Source organism: Protomyctophum parallelum (assembly GCF_964188405.1).
Source record: "Protomyctophum parallelum genome assembly, chromosome: 8".
Classification (NCBI taxonomy): domain Eukaryota; kingdom Metazoa; phylum Chordata; class Actinopteri; order Myctophiformes; family Myctophidae; genus Protomyctophum; species Protomyctophum parallelum.
Window position 1 is genome coordinate 15929617 of NC_139703.1, and position 13331 is coordinate 15942947.

Here is a 13331-nt window from a genome sequence, read left to right on the forward strand (position 1 = left end):
AGTAAGCTATAAAATAAATGGCAAAGAATGGATCAAGGCCAGACTCTCTCTGTGTGTTCGTGTGTGTGTGTGTGTGTGTGTGTGTGTGTGTGTGTGTGTGTGTGTGTGTGTGTGTGTGCGCGCGCGCGCGCTCGCTATCTTCATCAAGCTGACATGATGACTTTTAGTTCATCTCGCTTTTAAACACACACACACACACACACACACACACGGACACACGGACACATCCTACATTCGGGCGGTGCTAGTCTTCAGTGTATGTGCTGTGAAGCGTCAACGCGTTGGAACAACATGAGGTTGGTGGAGTTCAAATGGCTCAACCCAACCACAACACACTACTAGTTGCCGACTTGTCCAAAGCAGTTGAGTGTCCAGAAACTACCGACTGAGACATTTACAGTGGAATTATTGTGGAAATATTGTCGTGAATGAATACATGCGAGCGGAGCGGCTGCGCCACAAGTTACTTGACGAGATTGTAGCCTATGCTGGAATAACAATGAATCAACAGGTGATGACGGAGAGCAAGTTTCAGGGTAAGAGAATACTTTTTACTGTAGGAAATGGTGTTTCCTACATTACAATATCTATCATTACTATCTAAATACACACTTCAAGACGTAAGTGTAGTGAGATCAAGTGTAGGTTTAGTACTGTCTGCAGTGCACATGTAACATGTTTGTTTATAAACGTATGAGGTCAGGTCTGTGGTTGGAGGAGGATAAGGCACTCGGCACATTTACATCTTTATTTCGGAAATAGCTAGGCCTAGGCTACTGGGAAATGTATCGATAACAGTTTAAGGAATGACACACTGAGTGATAGGCTACACAATTCACACCGATAGACAGTTAAAAACATATGACTAATGCCGAAAGACTCTCCCATGACTATATATGTGAGCTGTTGTGACAGGAGAAGGATGTCCACCAAGCAATAACGTCCAAAGACATATAAATACATTCACAGTCACTGTGTGCTATTTTCAAATTTGAATAATTCTGCAGCTATTCGTTGTTAAATGTATATTACCAATTAAGTGACTGCTAAACCTAAATAACTGCCTCTAGGCAATCTAGAGAGACGTTATGACGCAAGTCCTCCTGACAAAGGAGAAATGGAGAGAGAATAAGGGAGGGAGAGAAACCAGTTGGTGACGTTTTATAAGCCAGTCGACTGACTGAACACACACACACACACACACACACACACACACACACACACACACACACACACACACACACACACACACACACACACACACACACACACACACAGTGAGGAATGCTGCTCTTGTTCTACTGGAATATACTGACAATAATGAGATGTGATGTGAATAGAATTTCTCCAGTTTCTCCAGTTCACATCCTAGATCAGGATAATTACAATCAGCCAAAACTAGAAGTTCTAGTAGGCTAAAATACAGCTTAGATCCACTGCAGTACAAGGACCATATAGACCAGGCAGTAACAACCAAAAGTAATTGGTAAATTAACTAACAAAGACTGCACCTCAACAGAATACAGTGACTATTTGTTGTTCTTGTCTGCAGAGTGCAGACTGACGTAATGAATGACAGAAAGGTCCTAATGGAGGGCCGTGGGGTGGAATCCAGGAACATGAGACTCACGGTGGGAGCAACGTCTCAAAAGAGCTTCAGAAACAGAGGAATGCATGGGCTTTTTGGATGTTGTTGGACTGTGGTAGGCTTGAGATAACTGCTGATCAATGATTAAGTGTGGATGCCAAGCCTGTAGACCACAGAAGCAGTGCTATACATAAGGAATGGAATGTGTCATGGTCATGCTATGCCTACAGGAATGGTCATATACAGGAATTCAGTGCATGGTTTGCCTTGTCATGTCAATATTGTGCTTCTTGGAGTTGGTTATTATTATGGCTTCACAGAAGCGGTGTGGAACCAATAGTGTGAGAGATGACTTTCCAGTTTTTCTCTCCGATGGAGAGTGGATCTAGAGGAGAAGGACTGCAGCTCATTAATGAATTAAAGGAGCGGGAAATAGGCTATAATCATCTATAAATTGGGGTGGAATAGGAAGATGGGATGAGTGAGTCCACAATGTTCAGTCTTTCATTCCGTACTTGAGGTTGTAGATGAGGTGTCGGGGTATGAACTAAAATGATGCGTATCCAGGCGATGGGCGTAGGTGTCATTCAAAAGGTTTTAATAATTTAATTTAATATTAACTATAATAATAGTTTTGTTGAAGGTGGTCTTCTAGAGACCCAGTTCAACAAAACTGTACTCCCTCCCAGTCCATAGACCCCCATAAACCCCATAAACCCTCCTTCCAGGACGCTGATCGGGCGGCAATTTTATTAATTATCCTCAGATGCAGATGTATTGGACATTCAGTTCATAGTAACACTTTAATTCCGCGTTGAACATGGGTATGATTTGCTTTTTATGGCGTGGCACCTAGGGGCTGAGCAGTCTTGAAGATGATCTATTCTACATTATATGTTTGTCCATTGTCTGTGTGTCCGTACTCCGTAGCTAATCTTGCAATTACTAAACTAATCAAGGCCAAATTATTGTGCACACTGCTGGGTGAAATCAGCTGCCAGCCTGCCACCTATATCTGCGATAATCTGCAAGACATAACAGGGGTTCTTGGCCCTTGCATCCAGCAGCCCAAGTCAGTAGGCTATAGTCACTTTGAGGTGACGTGGAAGCCATGGGTGAGTCTTAACCGGCCATGTATGTCGGACTCCGTTGCCTGCCCTCAGTCTTAACCGGCCACAGTCTAAAACTTTACTTTATCAGCAAAACAAAAGCTGTTTGCGGTTGGCACAAAAAATTGTGGCGCAAGCAGGATTCAAACCTGGGAGGTGTGCATTGGGAGTCTAATAACTAGCCAGCCATGCTATCGAGCTGGCTCCTCTCCATCCCCTCCCCATATTTCTGGCAGAAGCCCTTGACCATAGATATATAAAAAATAAGCCCTTGCAGTTTGTTGTCTCCAGCGTTAGGCGGAAGTCAAACGGAAGTGTGGAAGGCACTCTGCATCGCTGCCACTCAAGTGACTACTGGCCAATCACAGCGTGTCTTTTCCGGGAGTTATGTTGTTTACATTGCCTGTCTGATTGGCCTACCGAACGTCTCCTTCTGTTATGCATATGGAAACTTGGCAAGCTTCTGAGTATGCTTCATCCGGGTTCATCAGGTCATGATTCATCAGGTCACTGGTTGGCTTGATTCAGCCAACCAGTGACCTGATGAATCATGGCCATAAAACTTGAGGTTGTCGTTCTTAAACAGAAATGGGAAATGGCAAAAAAAAAGGTACAAGACTGTATATTTTAAAGGTGGACGGAACTACTCATCCCATAAACGATTGCATATGCACCATGCGTTGGGAGTAATTGAATTCCTCTTGACGTAATTAAGTGTTTTTAAGATTGTGATCTGAATGTCGTACTACGCTAGTCCACTGAGGCTAGGTGGATGATATCTTTCTCCATGAAACAACTCATTTCACCCTAGGGATCTGGACTAGTGTTGATGATGATGTCATGATGAGTCATTGTAATGTTCTATGGCAGTGTATGGGACTGCCACTTAACATCAAGATAAACCGCAGCCAATGAAGACAGAGTCGAAGGTGGAATTGACCGTTTACTTCATGACAAAGCGGTGAAAACTGCAAAAATAATAAAACAATACATTCAGAGTTGTTCTTAATTGACAGCATTCCAATAATTTCACAACTAAATAAACCCAGGTAATTAACAATCATACACACACTAGCTAAACCACATACACTCATCAGTGTTGAAGATTAGTAGGATGACATACACCTGAGGCTAGGCTAGGCTTAGCCCAAACATTTAGATTCTCGTAGAGGTTTTTTTCGATTCTGACGAATCTCTCTACGAGAGTCTAAAAGATAACCCCGCCCCTAACGTCGAAAAGGAACGTTTGTGCCTCAAAATCACTCTTACCTTGTACAAATGCAAAATCTAAGCTGCTTTAAATGTTGCCCCACTTGTTTGTGAGGTGTTCGCAATCAGATTAAACACTGCACATGCTTATTTTTCAATAAAAACATTATTTTAATCCACTTTAATCCAGAATATTGCCCACGCCCCTAGCGGCCAGGGTTCTCTTGCGCATTTACAATGGAGAGAAAAGCAAGATGGCCGCCAGATTCCGAGACAGAGTTGATTAAAATACCTTTTTTATTGAAAAATAAGCATGTGCGGTGTTTAATCTGATTGCGAACACCTCAAACAAGTGGGGCAACATTTAAAGCTTAGATTTTGCATTTGTACAAGGTAAGAGTGATTTTGAGGCACAAACGTTCCTTTTCGACGTTAGGGGCGGGGTTATCTTTTAGACTCTCGTAGAGAGATTCGCCAGAATCGGAAAAAAACCTCTACGAGAATCTAAATGTTTGGGCTAGGCTAGGCTAGGTTCTGCAGACAACAGTAAACATTGTCAAAAACGTTCCCAAATACAAAATAAACATAACAAAATACCACAAAATTGTACAGAAAGTTAGCATATCTAACATCAACTGCAACTTACAGCATTGCCTCTCAAAAGCTTCCAAGTTGGTAGATGTTTTTCTTTTCTTAGGCTCTGAACAGTGTGTGTTTACTCTCTGCACTGCTGCATCAAAGATGGTGCTCACAGGAAGTGACTCTCATTATATACTGAGTTCTTCAAAATAAAAGCACATGTACACAGGATGACAATAAAGTTCACTTTACTTCACTTCACTTTTATCCTCATTTTTTATCCTCAATACATACTTTGCTCATCCAATCAAATCATCGCTATTATTACACAAACACACAAAGCTAGGCATACGAGGTGCTGGCACCCCTCAAAAGTAGACTTTATAGAGAACTATGGTGGGCTCACAACTAGAAAGGTGTACTGACTGAGCAGAAATCTCCAGGAGGCACGCCCCCTAACAATAAAGCGATGTACACACTACACACTCACAGTCATATTTCTGACAGCCATGAAAGTAGTGCAGCATGTGATTAACAGTTGTACATCTCTACTGTCTTCCTCCCTCTCTCTCATGCACATTGTCTACCTCTATCCATCTTTCTCTTGTGATGCCATGTGATGATGTCTTATGGAAACAAGACTATGTTTGTTTCTACAAACATACAGTAGTCTAGGGCTCTAGGCTTTACTGGGGCTTCATGATCAAATCTGATCATACACACATTTGGTGAATGAGGACCATTGAGAGAGCTCATACGTTATCAAGCCGATTGTAGAGGGACATTTGGATAGGTTGTTCCAGTCATGTTTCACAGACATGGAGGGGAGCTGTGCTAGACTGGAGTGAGTGGAGAAACCCTTTCCATAGACAGAGGCCAGCATACATAAACTTCCTGCAAACGTTCAAGAAGAACATTCAGACCATGGCCTGCAGATGAGGTTTGAAAGCATAACTCACATAATCATATCTCACACTTTCGGTGCTTAATTCAAAACCCAACCTGGTAACTAAAATCCTCTCAGAAACATTTGTCCTACTTTCATTTCTCCTTTGAGTACAGGCACACAGAGGCACTTACATGAGGTGTAAGTGCCTCTCATTAAAACCCAACATACCCTTCTCCAGCTGTAACCTAATGCAAATGTTGGTTTCGGCTAAACATTTTAGTAACCCCATTCCATGTGCTGCAGTGAGGGACCTGAGAAATGCTTGCAAAAAGATAATTCAGGCTTTGGATCCCAAATTGGCTAGCATGAATTAGTATGCTGTTGTGGATGGTCATGCTTTGAATTCCCTGCCTCCTTGTTATTGTTATTTGCAGTCATGCACTTACCAAAACCAAGTGTATATATCGTTTATATTAGGGACAATACCTGTTACATAGCAGTAGCCTATTTTTGCTGTATTTGTAACTGGTTTGGGCAATATGATACATACCGTACAAGTTTTACATCTGGTTTCACACTATTTATTTGTACTTTCATATAGCCTTTTGATCTGCTATAGTTTTCTTTCCTCATCTATGTGAGAGCATCGGCAAATAAAGGAAAAACAGTGCCATTATTTTCCTTTGAATTGAGTCAACAGTCTGTCTCGAAAAAGACTAATGTGATAGTAATGTAACTCCTTGTTTGTGAACATGCTGGGAGAATAAAGCTCATTCTGATGATGGTGGCACACTGGGCAAGATCTATCCGGTTGAATGTCTAAACGGAAGTACCGCCGATGCCGTATGACTGTTTCCCTATAGACACACTCTGCATTAGGATGTGAAGAGGCTTTTCTCTTCGCAGATAGTAAGGTGAGGCTATGAAGGTCGATAGAGGTCAGAGTATATAGGTCAGTGCTGGGATTTACCAGTGGAGTGTCTTTGTAGCATGTGTGTGCCACATGTTATGCAGATAATGGCCCAGCAGCCACGTCTGCTCCAACAAAAACCATTATATTTCTGCATATAAATACAGAAACATGCAGGGAACATTGTGCGCTGGTTCCTATGGTGGGTTAAGAAAATAACAATGCTTGACCTGTCTCACCGCTTTTTTGCCTAGTACTATATCTTGTTTTACTTCAGGTATGAATCAAGCAACAGCTGACCCGGGTGTGTCCAAGGGTTTTATCATTGTCTCCTATAGCAACAAGAAAGCATTTAGATGAAACCGTCTATAACAGAGACAAACTCTTAAAAAGTCTCTCTTAGTAGTGTGTCTTATCCTCTTGTGCCGCTATTGTCATTTCAATGTACTGACCATTACTGACCACTAGATGGGCTGCATGCTCTAGCACTGTGGTTCTCAAACATTTTAATTTCAAGGACCCTCAGTTTGACCTCAATAACTGAGAGTGTACAAATGGAGCCGAAAGGGACAATCATTTAGCTGGGGATCGCCTGGATTTCTGATTTAATTTGCTTCTCTTTCTCTCTCTCTCTCTCTCTCTCTCTCTCTCTCTCTCTCTCTCTCAGGCCGTCAATCGAAAAGACGACATCTTTCTCTCTCTTCTCCTCCCTTGACTGATGGAAGCTCAGAGGGGTAAGACACGCACGCACGCATGCACGCACGCACACACACATAGACACACAGTTTCTAGAGCCTTCACAGACCCCAAAACTCTAGCCCTAGCTCTGGCTCTGGCCTGTGGTGTTTGAACCCAGGCTGGCCACTGTGGTGTTAGTGTAAATGTTTGCATGAAAGCCTACAGGCAAGTACGGTAGATATGACAATCAGACCACAGGACAGACAAGGAAGTGTTGGCAGTAATAACTGATAATAACACATTCACGTCAAGAGCAGTGAATACATTTACACACATTTCAGATACCGTCAGAGTCACTGTGCAGTCTTCTAACAACATAACACAGTGTCAGAAGTAGGTATAGCGAAATGTGGAGAATCCATTTAGATTTAATGCATGCGGATGATATCTTACACAGGCTTATTCTGACAGCCGCTCAGAGACGTACTTGCAGACAAGTGCGAGATTAATTCACGAAAATATATTTGAAAAATATCGTTACATTTTATCTTTCAATTCGTATTTCTGATAAGCTTCTGATATAGGCTACAATTATTAATTAATTATTAATTTAGACAAAACGGAAGCAGGGAAGAGACGCCCCAAATAGTTTTCAGAGCTTCCGTGCTCCAGACTGTATGATGGAAACAGTCTGACTCGAGAGACTACTATAGCACCAACTATAGCCACTATTCTATTGGTGTAGATATATGGAAAGCTTCACACAAGTGTGTCATCTACTGCAAAGAACTTTACTGACATTGTCAACCGGTAAATAGCATCCCACAGTCTCTCAATGGAAGAGTAGAGAGACAATCTGCAAACACTGCAGATTGCTGCTAGTTTTGTTGTTAAAATATAATCATAAAGATTGGTTAACTTGACGATTTACTCGATTTAAGCTTTAACACACTCTCTCTCTCTGTCTCTCTGTGTGTGTGTGTCTCTCTCTCTCTCTCTCTCTCTCTCTCTCTCTCTCTCTCAGGCCATCGGTCAAAAAGAAGACATCTTTCCCTCTCCTCTCCTCCCCTGACAGATGGAAGCTCAGAGGGGTAAGATACTATACAGTGTCACAAAGTACAAAAACAACACAGAGCTACAACATTGTGCGTGTGTGTGTGTGTGTTTACCACATTATAAAAACACTTAACAACACTCCTCTGAAACGGGTTTGGGTTCATATATATCTTCTTCCCAAAAGGACTTTCAAACTAGGAAGGGTGTGGCCTGTTCAGCCTGCAATGACATGCATAAGATCTGGTCATCCCAGCTTCGTAAGATGTTAAAAGTAGGGATGTCCCGATACACTTTTTTCGCTTCCGATCCGATCCCGATACCTCAATTTCTGTGTTACCGAATAACGATACCAGTGTCGTGATCTCATGTTGTGTTTATAGCTATCTAGCTATATATCTCATGTTGTGTTTATAGCTATCTAGCTATATATCTCGTGTTGTGTTTATAGCTATCTAGCTATATATCTCATGTTGTGTTTATAGCTATCTAGCTATATATCTCGTGTTGTGTTTATAGCTATCTAGCTATATATCTCGTGTTGTGTTTATAGCAGAATCCTCACTCAAATGTGCACTTGCAGTTTGGGAAACTCCAAAGCAAAGTCCACATGCCCCAACATTTTATTTACCTGCCATAGTGTCAACTCCTTACCCCTGTGTCAGATTGGTGGTTAGACTGGCATATTCACCGATACCGATATGACCCGAGACATGGACACTTTCAAAGAAACAAGAGAATCGTTTGGATGGCACTTACACCCGCCTTCTAATGAGAGCGCAAAATCTGTCTTGGAAGAGCCACCCATCGACTAATCACTAATCTAATATACGGCAACCTTCCCCGTGTTTCTTTACTAGTCCGATCCAGAAGAGCGCAGTTTGCCGGCCACTTCTACAGAGCTGACAATGAGGTTATATCTTACCTTCTTCTCTGGAGTCCTGCCTCAGGGCGGACCAGAGGTTGAAAGCTGTCGTTCCCTGATGTCATCGCTAGGGACAAATGCTTCAGTAGGCAGGAACTGGGGGTGGCAATGAAGGACCGGGAAGTCTGGCGTAGCATTGTGGAATCCATGACCTGGACTGCGGTCGAAAAATGATGAAATGATGATGATGTGTGTGTGTGTGTGTGTTTCTATTAGCAGTGTCTAGAAGTGTCCCTAATTATAGCTACGGCTTGTTGTCCCCCGGCTACTGTCATTTCCTGTTTATTAAGCGGGAACAGGTTGACCACACACAAAGGAGAGCAGGGCAAAACAACACACACACACACACACACACACACACACACACACACACACACACACACACACACACACACGCACACACACACACAAAGGTCTGTCTGAGTTGAGATCCTGTTGTGTGAAGCTCGCAGGTCTGTCCTGCCTCACTGAGTAGACCCTAACCCAGAGAAGAGAAGGCAGGCAGAGAGAATTAGAATGTAGAGAGAGAGAGAGAGAGAGAGAGAGAGAGAGAGAGAGAGAGAGAGAGAGAGAGAGAGACAGAGACAGAGACGTGTGGAAGAGAAGAACAAGACAGGAGGAACATAAAGAAGGAAAGAATATAGAAGATTAGAGAAGACGATAGAAGAGAAGAACAGAGAAGGACAAGAGGAGTCTCTGAAGAGAGAGGAGTGAGAGGAGAAAAGGAGAGGAGCTGATGATGGGATGCTGTCTGTTCATTCACCACCGGGTTAGTGTGTGTGTGTGTGTGTGTGTGTGTGTGTGTGTGTGTGTGTGTGTGTGTGTGTGTGTGTGAGCAGATATTAGTGAGCATATGATACTAGTGAGTCTGTGTGTGTAAATGCCATGTTTCTGGTCCTTTTGGTTTATTTTAATGTTGCTAATCTAGGATCCGTTAAAATGGTAAATGGTGCATTTATCAACAATGTGCATTTCTATCACCCATTTACACACACATTTACACACACGGATGGCAGAGGAAACCATGTACGGCACCAACCTGCATCGGGAGCAGGGCTTTAGTTCAAGGACAGAACAAAGTGCCAGCTCTACGTCCTGAGCCACTGCTGTCCGGAGAAGTTAGACAATGAAAGTTGACCTGTAGAAAAGAGAGAAAGAGAAATATTTCTTCCACATATATTCTACATTTATTTTACAAACTAAAATGTCATCCTCCCCTTTAATGTGTTGTCCATTGGCAGTAGTATGTTAAAGGAAAAGTGGAGGTAATATCCGGCAGACACAACACAATGCATCGACAAAACATCAAACTTCCTTCTATTGTTAAAAACAGCCAGACCGAACTGTGTGACTCTAACATTCTCTACCTACTCTTTACAGTTTCATCTATAGTTTTAGTTTGCATGCTAGTCAGAAATGAATGATAATACAAAGACGTGAAAACACCTCCATAGTGTAATAGATCTCTGATAAGCCTAAGCCTATAAAATGGCATAATCACCTCGCTCTGACAAAGTGTGTGTGTGTGTGTGTGTGTGTGTGTGTGTGTGTGTGTGTGTGTGTGTGTGTGTGTGTGTGTGTGTGTGTGTTGCAGAAGAAGAGGAAACAGGAGCAGAGAGAAGCAGAGTCTCTGAGTCTCTGCAGTCTGGACATCAATGTAAGTTCAACTCTTTTTTTTTATTATACATTATATTATATGGAAATATTCTGACCGTTCTCCCATTAAAGAGAATTGATAATGATGACACCAAGAATGGATTTTTGACATGGTTCTGACAACAAAAACAAAATCACACACATTAATAACAAGCATTTAAACTGCAAGGTAATTAGATATTATGAAGTAAATCATGTTTGTAACTCAGCATATAACTAGACAAAGTGCCAATCGGCACAGGTCTCCACCAGGGCAGGTCAGGTTGTGGCCTCATGGTGGTGCTATAACAGGCTGTTGAGGAAGATTTGGGCCGGAGGTTCGTGTGCATACATAAGTTGTATACAGATCGATGCAGTTATAGCTAAAAACAGGAATTGGCCTGTTATAGCGCCACGTGAGGCTGATTTTGAGGAAAAAATTGTGGCATGTCGTCCTCGGCCTAGTGAAAATGTGCGTGTATAATTTAACGGAAATTGCACACTGTGTTTGTGATTTGTGGCCTTTTTTCGAAATGGACGAATCGTGTGAGCTTTGGAAGCCAATCTTAGCCAATCAGGATGGAAGATGGGAAATGGTGCCGCTCCGTGTTGATCACATGACTATGGAGATAGTGTATACCGATTTGCGTGAAATTTGGATAAAATCTGAAGGAGTAATAATAGAAAATGTGTTTTACATATGTCGGCCTCCTGGTGGCGCTATAAAGAGCAGATGTGAAAAATTCCAGGCAAAGGTTTTTCCTTGGCCTCTAGGGAGTTGGCATACAAAGTTATCCACAGATCCGTGCAGTTAGAGGTAAAAACACTTTTTGGCCAGTTATAGCGCCACCTTGAGTCTGAGTTGAAATTGTTCATGTGGCATTTCGTCCTGGGCCTAGTGGGAATATGGGTGCACAATTTCAGGGAAATCACGCGATGTGTTCATGATTTGCAGCATTTTGTTTGAAACTGAGCACTCCTGTGAACTTTGGAAGCCAATCTTAACCAATCAGGATGGAGTCTGAGAAATCTGAAAGACCGGTTTTGTTGAATGGCTGTAGAGAGACTGTGTACCAATTTGCGTGATGTTTGGACAAAATCTGTAGGTGTACTGTGCAAAAACTTGTTTTGCACAAAGCGGCCTCCTGGTGGCGCTATAACAGGCCGTTCTGGAAAGTTTGGGGCAGAGGTTCATCGTTGGCATCCAGGGAGTGTGTGTGCAAAATTTGGCATCGACCGGGTTAACGGTGGCCGAGATTAGCTGCTCACGGACACACGGACGGACGGACGGACGGACGGACACACGGACGGACGGAGTGCAAAACATACTCTCCCCACATGCCTTCGGCCTGGTGGAGACAATAAACTAAGTAAATACAAAACACGAAAACTAGACCTGCACTCTTTCGAGTGCCTACTTGCTTGTTGCACCCAAGTAGGCCATAAATGGCCTACTTGTGCGCAAGCAGAGCGTGCAAGTACTGGTATAACTGGCTCTCAATGGTGACGTAATAAAGATATGTTTCAGTGTTGGGTGGATTAAAGGAAATGCCTCTATGTATAAATGTATATGTAATTTGTAAGTTGATTAGCGGTATACTGTGGTTACTTGGATCGTTTGATGCGTATGTCTCGTAGCAGCATATGATGTGATGAAGATAACTTGACGTAACTAAGGTACGTTTAAAGGTTGGTATAAGGTCAATAATGGGTCTAAAGGATTTAGAACAGCAGTTGTAATAGACATTAGTTAGTAGCAGTACTCGCACGCTCTGCTCAAGTTGGCACCTCGACAGAGTGCATTTCTAGTTGGTGGGAACTGTCCACCAGATGCTAGTGACTAGTGGAGAAGAGATCCATTTAGACAGCATGGTGAGATCCATTTAGACTGCATGGTGACTAGTGGAGAAGAGATCCATTTAGACAGCATGGTGAGATCCATTTAGACTGCATGTTGACTAGTGGAGAAGAGATCCATTTAGACAGCATGGTGAGATCCATTTAGACTGCATGGTGACTAGTGGAGAACAGATCCATTTAGACTGCATGGTGACTAGTGGAGAAGAGATCCATTTAGACAGCATGGTGAGATCCATTTAGACTGCATGGTGACTAGTGGAGAACAGATCCATTTAGACTGCATGGTGACTAGTGGAGAACAGATCCATTTAGACTGCATGGTGACTAGTGGAGAACAGATCCATTTAGACTGCATGGTGACTAGTGGAGAACAGATCCATTTAGACTGCATGGTGACTAGTGGAGAAGAGATCCATTTAGACTGCATGGTGACTAGTGGAGAACAGATCCATTTAGACTGCATGGTGACTAGTGGAGAACAGATCCATTTAGACTGCATGGTGACTAGTGGAGAACAGATCCATTTAGACCTCATGGTGACTAGTGGAGAACAGATCCATTTAGACCTCATGGTGACTAGTGGAGAAGAGATCCAGTAGAATTAAAATAAATTATTAATACATTGTATGTTTGGTTACACGCATGTGTCCGATTACATTAACTTTTAGTTTAATTAACATTTAGTCGACTAAAATCTTATTATATTTGGTAAACTAAAACAAGACTAACACTAACACATTTCAGATGACTAAAATGTGACTAAAGCTAAATCATTTCTTATTCAAAAGACTATGACTAAAATTAAATGGAATTTTATTGAAATGTCTATGACTAAAACAAAATCAACAGTGGTTGTGTTGTGATGGAGACTACAGTGTGATCGACCCAGGCTGGGC

The 13331-nt window shown here is 42.3% G+C and overlaps 1 protein-coding gene across 3 annotated transcripts in view; it reads left to right on the forward strand.

The window, feature by feature from the left end:
* The first annotated feature begins 464 nt into the window (after window positions 1-464).
* LOC310862627 (rho guanine nucleotide exchange factor 3-like) overlaps window positions 465-13331 on the forward strand; it is a 28547-nt gene continuing 15680 nt past the window's right edge. Inside the window, exons 1-4 of one of the 3 annotated variants that reach the window (XM_083770617.1) lie at window positions 465-536; window positions 6952-7018; window positions 7987-8053; window positions 10535-10597. In XM_083770617.1, the coding sequence (XP_083626743.1) occupies window positions 500-536; window positions 6952-7018; window positions 7987-8053; window positions 10535-10597 (234 nt within the window). In that variant the 5' untranslated portion in view covers window positions 465-499. Of the gene's footprint in view, window positions 537-6951; window positions 7019-7986; window positions 8054-9568; window positions 9710-10534; window positions 10598-13331 lie in introns of those variants that run through there. The other 2 variants (XM_083770619.1, XM_083770620.1) reach the window with 2 other exon arrangements.